This window comes from Sinocyclocheilus rhinocerous, unplaced genomic scaffold, assembly GCF_001515625.1.
Source record: "Sinocyclocheilus rhinocerous isolate Xijiao unplaced genomic scaffold, SAMN03320098_v1.1 scaffold299, whole genome shotgun sequence".
NCBI lineage: Eukaryota > Metazoa > Chordata > Actinopteri > Cypriniformes > Cyprinidae > Sinocyclocheilus > Sinocyclocheilus rhinocerous.
Genome location: NW_015652998.1, coordinates 3470968 through 3486525, shown reverse-complemented (window position 1 = coordinate 3486525; position 15558 = coordinate 3470968). Strand labels below are relative to the sequence as shown.

The 15558-nt window shown below is 37.5% G+C and overlaps 3 protein-coding genes across 4 annotated transcripts in view; 2 read left to right on the top strand and 1 right to left on the bottom strand.

The window, feature by feature from the left end:
• LOC107715422 (zinc finger matrin-type protein 2) overlaps positions 1 to 1491 on the bottom strand; it is a 3848-nt gene extending 2357 nt beyond the window's left edge. The window contains exons 1-4 of the mRNA XM_016521562.1: positions 1395 to 1491; positions 861 to 948; positions 623 to 749; positions 89 to 162 (exon numbers count right to left, since the gene is read on the bottom strand). Coding sequence (XP_016377048.1) covers positions 89 to 162; positions 623 to 749; positions 861 to 948; positions 1395 to 1412 — 307 coding nt within the window. The 5' untranslated portion in view covers positions 1413 to 1491. The remainder of the gene's footprint in view (positions 1 to 88; positions 163 to 622; positions 750 to 860; positions 949 to 1394) is intronic.
• A 903-nt stretch (positions 1492 to 2394) lies between these two features.
• Positions 2395 to 4796, top strand: LOC107715421 (uncharacterized). The gene is made up of 8 exons (XM_016521560.1): positions 2395 to 2495; positions 2583 to 2705; positions 2808 to 2876; positions 3010 to 3093; positions 3365 to 3511; positions 3626 to 3793; positions 3862 to 4018; positions 4282 to 4796. Exons 1-8 carry the CDS (start codon positions 2422 to 2424, stop codon positions 4456 to 4458), a joined length of 999 nt encoding a protein of 332 aa, XP_016377046.1. The 5' UTR covers positions 2395 to 2421; the 3' UTR covers positions 4459 to 4796.
• Positions 4797 to 4890: 94 nt separating this feature from the next.
• The window catches only part of LOC107715420 (protein FAM53C-like), a 12869-nt gene continuing 2201 nt past the window's right edge, over positions 4891 to 15558 (top strand). The window contains exons 1-4 of one of the 2 annotated variants that reach the window (XM_016521559.1): positions 4891 to 5560; positions 8638 to 8834; positions 8929 to 8986; positions 10475 to 11319. In XM_016521559.1, the coding sequence (XP_016377045.1) occupies positions 8980 to 8986; positions 10475 to 11319 (852 nt within the window). In that variant the 5' untranslated portion in view covers positions 4891 to 5560; positions 8638 to 8834; positions 8929 to 8979. Of the gene's footprint in view, positions 5561 to 8631; positions 8835 to 8928; positions 8987 to 10474; positions 11320 to 15558 lie in introns of both variants that reach the window. The other variant, XM_016521558.1, reaches the window with a different exon arrangement.

Below are 15558 nucleotides of genomic sequence, written 5' to 3'. Positions count from 1 at the left end.
AATAATAATAATAATAATAATAATAATAATATGTAACATGAATATGTTACATAAAATAAAATAAAAGAACAAAGGCCGCAATACTTACGTTTTTTACCATTGATATGATCCAAGAAATTGATGGAATCTTTTACTACACAATCACAGACATTGCAGTAATACCTGGGAGGAAGGAAATGCATAATTATATCCACAGAAATCGTGCAATGCCCTGAAAAATTGTCAGCCAAAAAAAAACAAAAACACTATCACAATTTTTTGATCAATATCGCGATTTCATTTTGACTTTTGATCACCATTTTGACATAATATTTGCTTACACTTTACACTCATAAATGCATTTTGGTTTTATGAATTTTAATCTCAAACATATTTACAAAGGAAACCAGGAAAGCTTTATCAAAAAAGATGTTGACTATCAGCTAAAGTAGTAGTTGCGGCTTTATTGACAATAGTTGCGGACACAATATCTTCGCATAAATCGTGCTTTCTGCAGTTTAGAAATCACGCATGTTCACATTGTGATTTCATAACGATTTGGATTAATCGCACAGTCCACTCTCTTGTTCATAAACTCATACTGCTGAAGTCAAAGTACAGTCATTGCATAACAGATACCCACCCTCCCATCTCAGCCTGTGGTGTGGTCTTTGTGATGACGAGAGTCTTCCCCAGTTTTGACTCCAGATCCACTTTATAATCCCTGTGGCGGAGAAGCTCCCGCTTGACTGGGGGCACAGGCTTGCCTGGAGAACGAAAAAGATGGATAACATAGGAAATACTGCTTTAAATTATTTACTTGGATGAACTATTGTCAGCAACTATGATTATTTGACCCTACACGTGACATTCTCATATAAAATTTTTCTCTCTCTCTTCCGTGAGTCGTTTCTGGGCCAGCTGTTCATATTCATCTTTGTCCCATTTACGACGAAAATCATTCTTGGACTACAAAAACAAAGAGATACTATTATAAACATGTTAAACAAATGAATCACATCAGCTGTATTTAGAAATCTGCTGAAACTGCATAGAAAAGCATGTGCACATTAATAAACTTTTATTATAAACTTTTATGATCAATATCTGATCATATTGATAGTTCAACAAGGCTGTCGGCCAACAATACTAGAGATACCAGATTGCAAAACGTCTCATAGTTAAAATATATCCGTTTTCTTGTTTTTGTAACGTACACGACAACAAAGACAAAACCATCTGTCGTCACACGCTCAGCCAGTTTTTCTTTTTCCCCGGCTACCACGACGTCTACACTTTTTAAAGGAAGAAATTAAGAACAGCTTTCGTTCATAAATAATGGTAAAAGAAAACGGATAGACTAAAATTCTAAACAAAGAAACTATTCGAAATAAATCTTAACGCAAATTTCTTACCGCACTGCCAGACGCCATTTTGCTACCGTGATGCCGTAAAGCGTATTGCTGTCGTAAACCAGTGCAGTCGCTTCAAATTTAAAAAGTGATCAAACCAAAGCCGCTCTCTGACCAGTTTTGACTCCAGATCCACTTTATAATCCCTGTGGCGGAGAAGCTCCCGCTTGACTGGGGGCACAGGCTTGCCTGGAGAACGAAAAAGATGGATAACATAGGAAATACTGCTTTAAATTATTTACTTGGATGAACTATTGTCAGCAACTATGATTATTTGACCCTACACGTGACATTCTCATATAAAATATAATGAATGTGTTCTTTCACTAAAGCTTATAAACACTATTCGAAATAAATCTGCAAGCAAATTTCTTACCGCACTGCCAGACGCCATTTTGCTTCCGTGATGCCGTAAAGCGTATTGCTGTCGTAAACCAGTGCAGTCGCTTCAAATTTAAAAAGTGATCAAACCAAAGCCGCTCTCTGACCATGAATATATATATATTTTTTTAATTAAATTAAACACAATATTAACTGGACAAAACACGTTTCATATTTTTACGTTTAACGCGATTTTCACGAATAGTTTTGACTTTCATAGCTGTTTTATTGTTTACATTTTGCTGAATAGAATAAATAGGGCTGTTTAATGACAGATTCCACTGTATACCCAATAACATCTGTCCGTTATTTTTGTTGCCAAGACCACAAATAATGTATCTAAACCACCGATCTATAATAGAGATAATAGATAATAATAGATCAGTGGTCTAAACAGAGAAATATTTACTGGAGACACTAGAAACTCTGACAGCTACAACAGACACAAGCTAGACATTTTCAGGTCAAAATAAAAGCGCAATCCTTTCCTTTCACACGAACGCGTTATCACAATAGTATCTTATTTTATTATTTAATTTTATACAATTTTCTGCTTATTTTTTTTTTATGATTAGTGGCCTTACCTGTCTCATTTGTACAGCCCCGCCCCTGTTACACCTGCCGCTGATAAAAAGCTTTGTCAAACGCTATGTGTTGTGTGGCTGTAGCCAAAATCATGACAACACGCATAGAAAGCCTTCTTCAAAGCCCCTTTGAGTCTCGGTAGTATGTTTTTAAAATTCATTTTATTGGTTTAAAATAACCTATAGTAACGTATTGCTGTAGCTTGTCTTTTGTTTTGTATTTTAGAGGTCTGCCTCTTCATTTGAGGCCAACAGCCCAGGACTTCAATACTAAAACACACTCTCTCCCATGCAGCCCAGAACCTTGGCTTCTACCAGGCTGCAGTTCAGTGTACGATAGTCTTGTCAGGTAAATATCTCTGTTGATTGAGGAGCAACAAGATGCGTTTTTCTTTTTGCTATAGGTTGTAAGCTTGATATTGATTTGTGAACTGTGGAATCCACTTCCCAGCTGCTCTAAAACCCCACAGTCAACTTCACATAATGGAGAAAAGACTTCTGCTGTTCAGAAGCCTCGCAGGTCTGTTCTTGTTCAATGTCTTTTGATTGCATATTTTATGTTTTAGTGTAAAAGTTTTGTATGAGACATTTTAGAAGTTAAGAAGTCATTTAAAGAGGCCTTTAACACTTTAAATTGTTGCTACTCTGATCAGGTCATCCATTCTTGAGCGGTGCATCCTGAAGATGTCTACAGCTAGTGTTGCTGTTGGAACGGAAGACATTGATGGGATCAAGAGGTCTCTTAGTACAGTTATTAAAGTGAAAATAAGCAGTATATATTAACAGTAGTGTGTGTGTATATATAAACAGTATGTGTGTGTATATATGACATTCTATTAAGTATGAAATGCTTTTAAGTTATATATTTTTAAATAGAACTTCTATTTTTTTTTAAATAATATATTAAATTTATTTATTTAATGTGTATTGCTTTCATTATTAATAAATATATGTTTGTACTTATTTGGCCTTCTTGGGCCAGCTGATTAAATGACACTTGTTTTGTAGGTCACCGTCAGGGCGACAGTGGTGCCCACTCAATGCTGACCCGTCACAATTCGAGACTAATGAGGCAGTTTTGAAGCGTAGACAAAAACAGATTCAGTATGGAAAGAACACGTGTGGCTACCAGAACTATGTTCAGCAGGTTCCAAAGTGAGAATTGGTGAACGTTATTAAATTGCTAACAACTGTTAATTTAAAAAAAAAATTAATGTTCGCCTGGTTGTATTGAAACATTTTGGGGTATTATATTTTCTAACTGTTCAGATGTCTGCGCGTGCCTGGGATTCACCCTTCCACTCCAAACAAATGCCGCAAATATAGCCGCAGATCTTGGGACATGCAAGTCCGTCTCTGGCGGAGAGCGCTTCATGCATGGGACCCGCTATCTGCTTCCCAGAAAGACACGGAGGGACAAGACCCAGTTGATCAATTGTAAGTCTTCAAAGACAATTTTGTCTTTGCAGTAGTTCTATTAATTTGCTAAATTAAAACACTCCTAGGCAGAGCTTGCTTGAGAAGATGAATACAGAGCTGTGCGACGGTGGTGAAAAGGAGGGCACAAAGTGGGAAATGGTGCCGGATTCCATGTCGTCCATTATTTCACAACCTTCTGAGTTGTCAACTGATGGTCCTTGGCTGTATTCTAATGCTACTCAGGTCAGACCTAAATATTGAGTGAATGGTTGTTTGAAGTGGTATATTTGCTGAAGACACTACACAAAATTGGATCAATGTTTAAGTTTGCTGCACCTTTTTTTTGCAAGTGTAGCAAGTCAAAGCATTTATTGTATGCATACAGAACATTGGCATGCCATGCACTGCAGCAATAATGAGTAGAATGCTGTTCTGAACACCGCCAATGTCCTTATCTTGTAAAGTACAGTGCATGGTTTCAGTGCTAACTAGATTCTTCTGTCCAGGTTGGAGTCCCATGTCACCAGGGCCAAATCTCTCGGCCTGGATTGGGCTACACCTTCAGCAGTCACCTAACGGCACAGGAGAACGTCCTAGGATGGTTGCGATTTCTCCTTGAGACTGACCGCAACCAAACCCAGGTGCCTTTGCTGCATGAAGAGCCTTTCTGGAGATTTATGTAGTGTCTCGTCAAATCATGCGACTGGTCTGCACAGATCAGGTGCTAATCTTATTCTCCAGCTGTATTTGAATTACACTTGGATCACTGTCTACTAGTTTAGTATGCTTTGTATTTTGTTATCAAGGCATCCTCTTCAAATGAATGTTTCAATATTGTACACTTTCTTACTACTGTACACCTGTTATTACTACTTTTGTTTTCTTTTTCTTTCCCTTCAAAAGCACAGGTTCTGTTCGTTTTGTTCTGTTCTTAACACTTTCCCTCCTGTTTGTCACGTCACTGTTTTTCTAAAAACAGGAAGTTCAGAAGTTTTATTTTTGTGTGGACCTCTATGAATGGGGGGGGGAACTAATAAAGATGTGGACTTGCTATAGCTGACTCTGCATATCATTTAAATAGTTGTGTTTCACTTTCTTTGTATGCTTTTTACATTTTGGTGTTTATTTTAATGTACATTTTATCCTGAAAATAAACACTAAATTAGAAATGTTCACACAAATATGGGAAAATACTTTCAGAATTCACTACAATTCCCATGATTCCGAGTGTCGTATCTCAGGATCGGCTCAGTCCAAAGAGAGTCGAGTGCCCTCACTGAACTGTATTGTTTGACACTTCCGAGTTTGTTGTTCATCTATTCACCTCCTAATTTTGCTCCCATCTACCAATTCCCGTACAACACCTTCCACGCGTTTGTCTGAAGACGGTTATAAGATGAAACTGAGACCGTATATGCCCTGAACGTTATTTACAAATTCCTCCATAGAAGGGACACACTTATTTTTCCCTAGTGGGCGACGCTGAGAATACAGTCTGTATCGACCAAGCGTGCAATTGCAGACCAATCCTCAATTTTACACGATCCTTTAAATCATTTCTGTCGGTCTTCGCTTACGATTCAGCGTGTTATTTCAACGGTATGTTTTTGTTAAGCAGAACAGTCGGGAATTGTATACGGATTTATTTTCTAGGCCAAAGCGAGGACAGTGTATTAGACAGCAAGCCGACCTGCATTAGCTTGTTGTACCGAATCGGCTGAATCTCTCGGTTGAGAGCAACATTCAAGGCCTGGGGTTTTATCGACCACTCTCGGTTGATACAAGGTAAGCCATTATCGTCGAAAATCATCAGTGTATTTTCGTTTAAATGCTGTGTTATTCATAACGTATGTAGTTTCCCTGCAGTCAAGCTCATTGTGCATGGCTTAACAGCTAGAAATTGGTTCGTGGGGCAGAATTGCTTTTCATAAACGTGTGTAAACAAATCTGCAGCACAAGGCAGGGATGCAGTAATTTGCTTTTGCAGACTGGCGAACGGAACGGTGCTGTATGTGACGGAAAGATTTGAAATCTTTATTTCTTTAATAGGCCTGTTTACTGCACCGCGTCAGCTATAGCCCGGGTCGGCTGTTCCTGATTGGCTTGTCATACAGTCTGTTATTTTTAATTATATAATAAATCGCGATTTATTAAAAGCTAAATATAGAATCGGAGTTTTGGGTTTTGGTGTGTTACATCCTAACGTAATCTGCAAAATCGCGCAAACTGCAAACAGAGCACAACCGGTGAACGCGATATAAAACCGCTTTCGGCTTCCTAAAGCCGACCAGTGCTTATTTATGGATTCTATTCATTCGGCGTGCAAAAATCAATATACTCTTAATGTGTATGCATGCTTAGAATGGCTAAACTTGACTAATGCCCCGTGCAAACCTTACGCGCACGCTTTAGAAATGCAACCCAGTGAGTGGCCTACCCCGACCTTCAGCACGATTGTATTTGATTTAACTTATAGGTGTCGATGCGATCGGGACATATGTATATATAATATATATATATATATATAATTATCTCAGAAAATGATTTGAATTGTAGACGAAGAATATGCTGTACTACATGTCACGCTTAATGTGCTTATAATGGAGATGACAGGCAGGCAGGCTCCCCCTCCCCCCTCCATCAGCGCGTTACCAAGGCAACGGCGGAACCGAACCCGAATCTACTCGTGACCGCCATGATACGTCATTACTAGATTCTTCACCTAAATTAATGAATTGGGGTGTACTTCACTTACTAAATCATAGGTTTTCACTCTTTCGGATACCACGGACCTCTATATTTGTTCATTCATCTTGTTCGAGTGACCCCCAAATCCTATATATAACTACATATAATGTATAACTACTTTAGTTACTATTATTTAGTTGCTTTCCTACTAATTTTTTTTAAATTATTTAATCCTATTTTATTACTTTTATTCTTTATTTATTGTTTTTCTCTAAACTTTCCACAGGCCCCCAGCACTCTTTTGTGGCCCCCTGTAAACCCTTGAGTTAAGAAAAGTGCACTAGCATACATCAATAGTCACGTTGGACGACGATGTGTCCCTGAGCACAGACAGGGAAGGATGTGTTCGTAGGAGTTCCCACAGTGGCATCAGGCCAGCGGAACAGCCGGTTCCTTGACTGTGCCGCTCTCCCAGACACCTGTCACCAAGCAGTCCCTATTCATGTGTGCTGTAATGGAAGACCACTAGCAGACTGGGCCTGTGCCCTGCAGGGTTACAGTCCTTAGTGGGGTTTGGAAAGCGAGAACTTCAGTCGCTTTCTCTAATTAAACCATAATCTGAGGATACTTCAAAAGAGAAATAAACAACAAGAAGTTTAAAGCACAAGAATATTGAAATATTAAGTAGAATTTGGTCACATTCTGTTCATGTAAGATCATAAACACATTAACCTTATTACAAAAAATGAATTGCCAGATTAAGCCAGTTTCTAGAAATCTTTGGAGAAAAATCCTGTTCTTTTGTTTATTTTGGGGTTTTGCGAGCCTGCTTTCCAGTGTTTTTTGTCGGTACTTTGAATACATGCAAGTCAGTCACCTGAAATTCCGTGTTTGTTTCAGTGTAAAAGTATGATGTCAGCAATTTTGGAGTATAGCATTTATTAATCAAAGGGAATTTTATATGTTCGCTGTAGGCAGTGCATAGTTAATAAACACTGCTCTCATGCCTGCTTTATAGAGAGTATTGTTTGTACTATGAAAGTAGTGGAGGTGAAATTATCGTTTTTTTTTTCCACTTTATGCAGGATTGTGTTTAATGATTTTTCAGAATGGAGATGGCGAGTGCTGTTTGATCCTTCCTTTTAGTATATTTTGTATTTGGTATAATTTTTTTTAAAGGAACACTCCACTATTTCTGAAAATAGGCTCATTTTCCAACTCCCCTAGAGTTAAACAGTTGAGTTTTACCGTTTTCGAATCCATTCAGCCGATCTCTGGGTCTGGCGGTAGCACTTTTAGCTGTAGCTTAGCATAGATCATTGAATCTGATTAGACCGTTAGCATCTCGCTCAAAAATGACCAAAGAGTTTCTATATTTTTCCTATTTAAAACTTGACAATTCTGTAGTTATATCGTGTACTAAGACCGACATGCTAAGCTACAGCTAAAAGTGCTACCGCCAGACCCGGAGATCGGCTGAATGGATTCGAAAACGGTAAAACTCAACTGTTTAACTCTAGGGAGAGTTGGAAAATGAGCCTATTTTCAAAAATAGTGGAGTGTTCCTTTAAATACTTAAACCAGTCAAAGATTCAGAAATAAAACCTGAAAGAATTAAGCAAAAAATTTTTTGTCCTCTTGCAAAGTTTAGTTACACAGGAATGACTGTTTTCAAGGATTTATAGTCTTCCTTGTAAACATGACAACTGTAGGGCTGCACCTTTTTGAATGGGACAGGAAATTAAAAAGCATTTTTTGTCGGAGCAAATCAGGAATAATGTGCAGTTTTGGTAATTGTATTCTTTTTTTTACAATTTCAGCAGCTAAGTAACTTAAGAGATTTGCACGAGAACCTGCTATTATTAAACATTTACCATTGACTTTTGTTTGTTTTGTTCCACCATTTTGTATTGTCCTGAATTTAGAAAAACCAAATGTGTCATTTAGTGTTCACGTGCATTTATTTAAAGGGGTCATATCATGAGAAATTAAATTTTTCTTGATCCTTTGAGTGAAAAGCATTCATGATAACATACTGTGACTCAAAAACAACTGAAAAGTCCAAAAAGACCATCTAAAGACCAAATAAAATATGGATGTTTTTATCATAAGAAATAATAAAACCTATTTTATATCTAATATTTTATTTGACTTCTTTTGTGTCCCAGGTGAAGACGTCATCATGGTTCCTGAGTGACATTGAGCGAGCAGTGTGTCCTGGATGTTTGGTGGACTGTGCTTCAGTTTTATCTAGTGCGCATCATCCTCTTTCCCCACCTTTCCTTCCTCCAATTTGCCATGCCATGGTTTCGTTAAATGTTAAACAACAACGTTGTTCCAGCATCAACAACAACCACTGGACAGCAAACTGGTAAAGCTTGTGTTATGGATCTCAGCACAGATTTGTTTCACTTTAGCATTTATCTGTCTCTTAAAGCAATAATTTTTCTCTTTACTTCTTTCAGTCTCTACTTCATCATCAGACCCCCGAAACCAGCCGGCCCATAGATGGATTGATGCCTGGTATGTAACTTTTCTCTTGAGTATCTGGAAATCAAGCATTGATTTATGAGTTTCATTACTGAAATTGTGAAAATAATGTACACATTAATGTTTTACCTTTCAGTAACAAAAAAAAAGACAATTGTACACTAAAGTACTTTAGCTTCTAAATTTGGAGTGCAGAGTTTCTCAGTTATTCTGAGTTTCAATTGAACATAAAATAATATGTATGGGGCATATCATGGGTTTTCTGAATAATAGCTGCTAGTTAAAAAAAATGCAAGGTAAACCATGTAATTACATAATTGAAACTTACACTACTGTTTAAAAGTTTGAACGAAATTAATACTTTATGTATTTTTTTTATTTCAAATAACTGCAGACCAACTTTTGAACAGCAGTGAATACAGGAAATCATTATTATGCAAATACGTATATTGTGTGCGCATGTTATATAATATGCATAAACATAAATATGCCCCCTTGGATAGTATACAGCATATACCATGCTGTAGTAGAAATGTCAAATGCTATAGATATTGCTTTACAAAAATGCTGTGAGAAAAATTTGAGTAACTATGAGTAACTGCTTTATGTTAATTGCACATTAGAGTGAAGAAACATGGAGTAATATGAGCGTACAGATTAGAACGTGTCCCAAACAAGTCAAGATTTGTTATTATGGTGTGTAATGTGACATGCACTTGTTTACAGTTGCTGAATAATGCCACTTGGACCAGTTTGGGTTCTTCTAGAACTATCTGTTTTATAATTTGTTACAATTTATCATTTGTAATAAATAATATTTTTGATTTGTGTCCAAATTTCAAATGCTGATGTATTTTTGTAGGCCAACCTGGAAGTTAGCATCACCCTGGTTCCTTCGACAAAAATTGATTTTTCCATTGTCTTTTGGATTATTGCAGAAAATAAGCTTTGTGACCAGCAACAGTATGATTCTTACATGTTTTGTTCATTATGATAATCTTCACAAATTAACCCAATGTTTATGAATCTTGAAGCCTAAATACAATCTCCAGAAGTAAAAAGTTGAAGTGAACTACACTATGGTCACATGATTTCAGTGTCACCACCATTGAGCTTCTGATGGCTCTTTCAGGCTTTATATAAAAAAAATCATAAAAATAAAAAATACAACTTTTTCCTTGATAGTTACCTCTTCATTTTGATTGTGCTTAATGCCCCTGACAACCTCTGTAGTCCCATTTAGCCACTTGTAAAAGTGAAAGTAAAAGCTTGTTGTAGAATAAAATGTAAAAATATCTTGAGCTTGTGTAAACCTCAGACCTCATTTCAGCCATTTAACCAAAAACTCGTTCCAAAAAAAACATTGACTTCAGGATTATGGAACCGAAAGTGCTAGAATGCTTGTTTCTGGGTTTGGACCTACAAAAACGACATAATACGCCCACCTCTAAAGTCTTCCAATATCTTCTAAATAACCACAGAAGGTTATTAACTCCTAAAACTCTGTCCGTCCTCTTTCAGAGAGCAGTTACTGGCAGCTCTGCCCTACTTCGAAGGCCAGTCTGCAGGGGGTGCTCAGCTCCAGCTTCCCCCCCGGCCCCGTGTCCCTGGGTCCTCCAGAAAGCCACCTGCCGGAGGGGGATGCCCTGAACCGTCCGCTCACCCCTAGCACCTCTGTGACGGACCTGTCTTTTCCCGGGCCTCCCCCTCCCCCCCCGCCACCCCCCAAACGCCACTGTCGTTCGCTGTCTGTACCAGAGGACCTTTCACGCTGCCGGTACACCTGGCGGCCGAGCGCCTCCAAGGTCTGGACACCAGTGAACCGCCGATGCCACAGTGGAGGGGGCGCGGGGGGGCCGTGTCCACTGCGTGCCCCCAGCTCCTCGCTCAACTCCTCGCTGCATTCTTCTTCCAGCCCCACATTTTTCAGTCTGGCCCTTTCCCCAGATTCCCCACTACCGTGGACTTTCCCCTGGGACCCGAGTGACGGTGCCGGAGGTGGTGCCTGCTGCTGCTTCTTCCCGTCGCCATCCTCATGCTCCTCCTCTCCCTCACCGCTCCACCCTCCGCCTCCACCGCAGAGGCGCTTCTCCCTCTCTCCCGTGCTCATCCGCGAAGCTGCTGCCCAGTTCTTGCCGCCACCTCCGGTGCCCCTGCAGATCACATCTCACCCTCCGGTGGTGCCCGCCTCGCCCTCGTCCGCCTGCAGCACTCCGTCTTCGGTGCGCCGTGCTCTTCCTCCTCAACTTCCACGGTGCCATTCTCAGCCCTGCGACCTGCTCCTGCTCAAACCTGGCCTAAAGCGCCGCAGGGACCCGGACAGACCATGTGCACGGCCGGTGCTAGATTTTGCCAAAATGACACAGGTATGCTCTTCCTTAACATTCTGAAGAAACAGTTACTACAGCTACTGTTATGAAAATATGTTATTTTGAAAGCATGAGCCTTTGAAATGGAAAAGGAAAGGAGGCAGTTGACAGTACAAAAAAGAAAAGGAGAGATTATAAAATATGGTATGAAAAATAGCATTCAAAGTAGGTCTGGGTATTGATACAGATTTCCTGATTCTGTTTCAGTTCAAACGTTTATCCAACTTCAGCTGCATACATACAGTTCACTCATAAAGCAATCCATATTGTATAATTGCAGAAAAAAATTTGTAGTTTTTAATTGAACATTGATGGAACAATACATTTTGTATAAAAGATAATCATGATAAAAGTAGTTTGTTGTTTAAAATTAATCAAAATTTTACACCTCTACCAAAGTTTGTACTATATTCTGTTTTGATAAATAAAAGAATTCACTTTCATTTAAAGGCGCACTAAGCGATTTTTGCGAAACAATGTTGATATTTGAAAGCACCAAAACAAACACGCCCATACCCCAACAGGACCTCGCCCCTATTTTGATAACTCCGCCCCACACGTACATACACAACCCTGGCAGCGACGATGGTGGAATCTGCTATGCCTGCCAGCCGCAGCATATTCAAGCAAAAGCCAACACAGAAAAGTTGTGTGAAAAGGCAAAATCAACATAATTCACTTATCAAGAAGAAACAAAGCAACCTCGGCGTCCGATTCTAGGCCTTCCTGCTCCTTGAGTTCTCTCCACTGCTGGAAGCTGCTCCGATATTTACACGGGTCCTACCTCTTGCCTGATCGTAACCCTTCATTTTAATGTTTTGTTTCTCTAAAATCTTCTTTTTTATCTGCCATCTCTCTCTATCTATAGTTGATCTGCTAATATCCATCTTGTGCACTCACTGAGCGCTCTCTTCTCCCTATCATTACTAGACACGCCCCTTACTGCTGATTGGCTGCGAGTTTGTTTTGGGACTCCGTCAGACACAGTGGTCAAAAGCGTTTTTTCAAAAATCACTTAGTGCACCTTGAAATGTTAATTAAAAAAATTTAAATATTTTGTATATTTGTAAGACTTTGAAATAGGGGTGTAACGATTCACTCGTTTTCTCGATGCATCGATTACAAACCGTGACGATGCAATGCATCGATCTTGAAACATGGATTTTTGAATCATGAATCGCCGATTTCGGACAGTAAACGCTAAGAATCGAATGAATCGCGATTTCTATAGCGATTCAATACTTTCAAAATATACACACATTAAATTACTACAAGCACGAATTAATGGAGACTTGAACAGTGTTCGTGCCTCGCATCCGACGACGACATTACCTGAGCAGTCGAAGGCTGCGCATTTATTACATGGATGGAGCAAAAATGTAAGTGTCTGAAGCATATGCACAGTTCCATTGAATGATAAATGTGTTTTAACGATGCCGTTCAACCGAGTGTACGAAAGAAACTGTTAAAATAACCACAGCATTAACAACAACCTTGAAATAAGAGGGCGAGGTTTATCTGATAATCAGATGCATGAAAGTAGCGTTCGTTGCTATAGCAAACAGACATCGGGATTCTGTGCAGAAAATTGAAATAATTGTTTGTAGTATATGAAACAATCATAAAATTGCCATTATGAAAAAATTAGCCTATAGATTACAAATGATTGATTATTGTCCAGCAGTGTATTTGATTTCTTATAGCAAATTCAAAGTAAGAGATAAGAAAATAATTCCTTGTAAAAATAATAATAATAGTACATACATGCAATACATACATAAAATTATTGTATTTGACATTTCTGTCACTTCTGAAATGATGGCTATGCCCCTGGAGTGACAAAATATTAACCGATACATAGTACTTTTAAAGCTCTTTTTTAAAAAATCTTGGCTTACATACATTTCTACATATGCCATGTCATGCCATAGCATCATTAAACTAGCATCTAACAATGGACAAAAGTGTGTTTTTTTCTCTCTAACCTATGGTTCTGTAACCATAAAGGCTGCTGTGTAATTTGCCCCTTGACTAAGCATTTAAAGAATTTAGGGGAAGCATTTAAATAATCCGGTGAATGCAGAATCGAATCGTTATAATCGAATCGAATTTAATTGTGAATCGAATCGAATCGTTCTTAATTTGCAAAAATCGTTCTTGAATCGAATCGAAAACCTATGAATCGTGAATCGAATCGATTTGCTGTCTACCCAAAGATTCACAGCCCTACTTTGAAAGCATCACACACAATTTGAAGGAGATCCCATAAAAAATTATAATTATTGGCTTTCATTATGGCTTTAGTAGTAACAATAAATTATTAAGTGTGATGTTTCATTATAAAAATGGTGATTATCTAAGGTGGACGCTCAGCTTATTATATTGACCATTTTAATCGAAAATGTCATGTCAACTATTGAAAAAGCCAGCCAGCTATTTATCAAGGTGTCAAATATTGTGCCTTTAGTTTTTTTTTTACCCCATCTACCATACTTTTACATATTCTTCCGTTATTAAAAATCTGTTTATTTAATTACCTTAAACAAAATTGAAGATTATCAAACCTTTGACTCAAAATATATTTGGCCATTTTAATGGTTCTTCATTTGATTCAAAAAACAATATTATTATTAGAATAGACTTTTCTGTGTTTCTGCCCATCAAAGATCTGCCAAATTTCCTTGTGCATAGAGAAACAAGGAGGTTTAGAAAAGTGTTGTAGTGAGTTTTTGTGTCATCTATTGATTTAAAATAAAATTTGACTTTTATTATTATTTCAAAAGTCCACCACATCTGAAAACTTTATCAAAGGGCATAAAAATGATCTTATAAACCTTATCAACCTGACTCTTGAAAATTAATTAGGTGCTGACATACACTACTGGTCAAAAGTTTGGGATCAGTAAGACTTGTAATGTTTTCTAAAAAGTCTCTTATGCTCATCAAGGCTGCATTTATTTGATCAAAAATACAGAAAAAACTGTTATTACAATATAAAATAATGGTTTCTATTTTAATATCCTTTAAAATATAATTTATTTTTGTGATGCAAAGGTGAATTTCCATCAGCCATTACTCCAGTATAAAGTGTCACATGATCCTTAAGAAATCATTCTAATATGCTGATTTATTATTAGAATTATCAATGTTGACAACAGTTGTGCTGCCAAATATTTTTTTTGCATAACGTTTTTCTATTTTAATATACATTAAAATCTAATTTATTTCTGTGATGCAAAGCTGAATTTCCATCAGCCATTACTCCAGTCTAAAGTGTCACATGATCCTTCAGAAATCATTCTAATATGCTGATTTATTATCAGTGCTGGAAACTGTTGTGCTGCTTAATATTTTTTTTTGGAACCTGTGATACTTTTTTTTCAGGATTCTTTGATGAATAAAAAGTTAAAATGAACAGCATTGATTCAAAATATAAATCTTTTCTAACAATATAAATATTTGCTATCACTTCTTAACAATTTAACACATCCTTGCTGAATAAAAGTTTTAATTTCTTTCAAAAAAAGAAAGAATAACAATTTACTGACCCCAAACTTTTGAACGGTAGAGTATATTGTTAGATTTCTAAAAATAAGACATTTTTAAAATAAGATTTCTATTTGAACAAAATGTTCTTCTTTTTAACTTTTTATTCATCCAAGAATCCTGAAAAAAAGTATCACAGGTTCCAAACAAATATTAAGCAGCACAACAGTTTCCAGCACTGATAATAAATCAGCATATTAGAATGATTTCTGAAGGATCATGTGACACTGAAGACTGGAGTAATGCTGCTGAAAATTCAGCTTTACCATCACAGGAATAAATTAGATTTTAATGTATATTAAAATAGGAAACCTTATTTTACATAATAATATTTCACAATATTACAGTTTTTCCTGTATTTTTGATCAAATAAATGCAGCCTTGATGAGCATAAGAAACTCCTGCAAAAAAAACAAACATTAAAAATCGTTCTGATCCCAAACTTTTGACCGGTAGTGTATGTCCAGTAATTCTTATTAAAAAGTCAGGTAAGTGGGTGCTAGCTGTAGCACCTTAAAGGGATAGTTTACCCAAAAATGAAAATTTGATGTTTATCTGCTTACCCCCAGGGCATCCAAGATGTAGGTGACTTTGTTTCTTCAGTAGATCACAAACGAAGATTTTTAACACAAACTGTTGCAGTCTGTCAGTCATATAATGGACGTGGATGGGAATCACGGCTTTGAGAGT

Bases quoted from the DNA above. Each gene is read 5' to 3' on its own strand.
- LOC107715421 (XM_016521560.1), top strand. From the start codon at position 2,422: ATGTGTTGTGTGGCTGTAGCCAAAATCATGACAACACGCATAGAAAGC. The intron at 2,706-2,807 runs GTAAATATCTCT...TCCACTTCCCAG, and splicing joins GTGTACGATAGTCTTGTCAG to CTGCTCTAAAACCCCACAGT. The intron at 3,794-3,861 runs GTAAGTCTTCAA...AAACACTCCTAG, and splicing joins CAAGACCCAGTTGATCAATT to GCAGAGCTTGCTTGAGAAGA.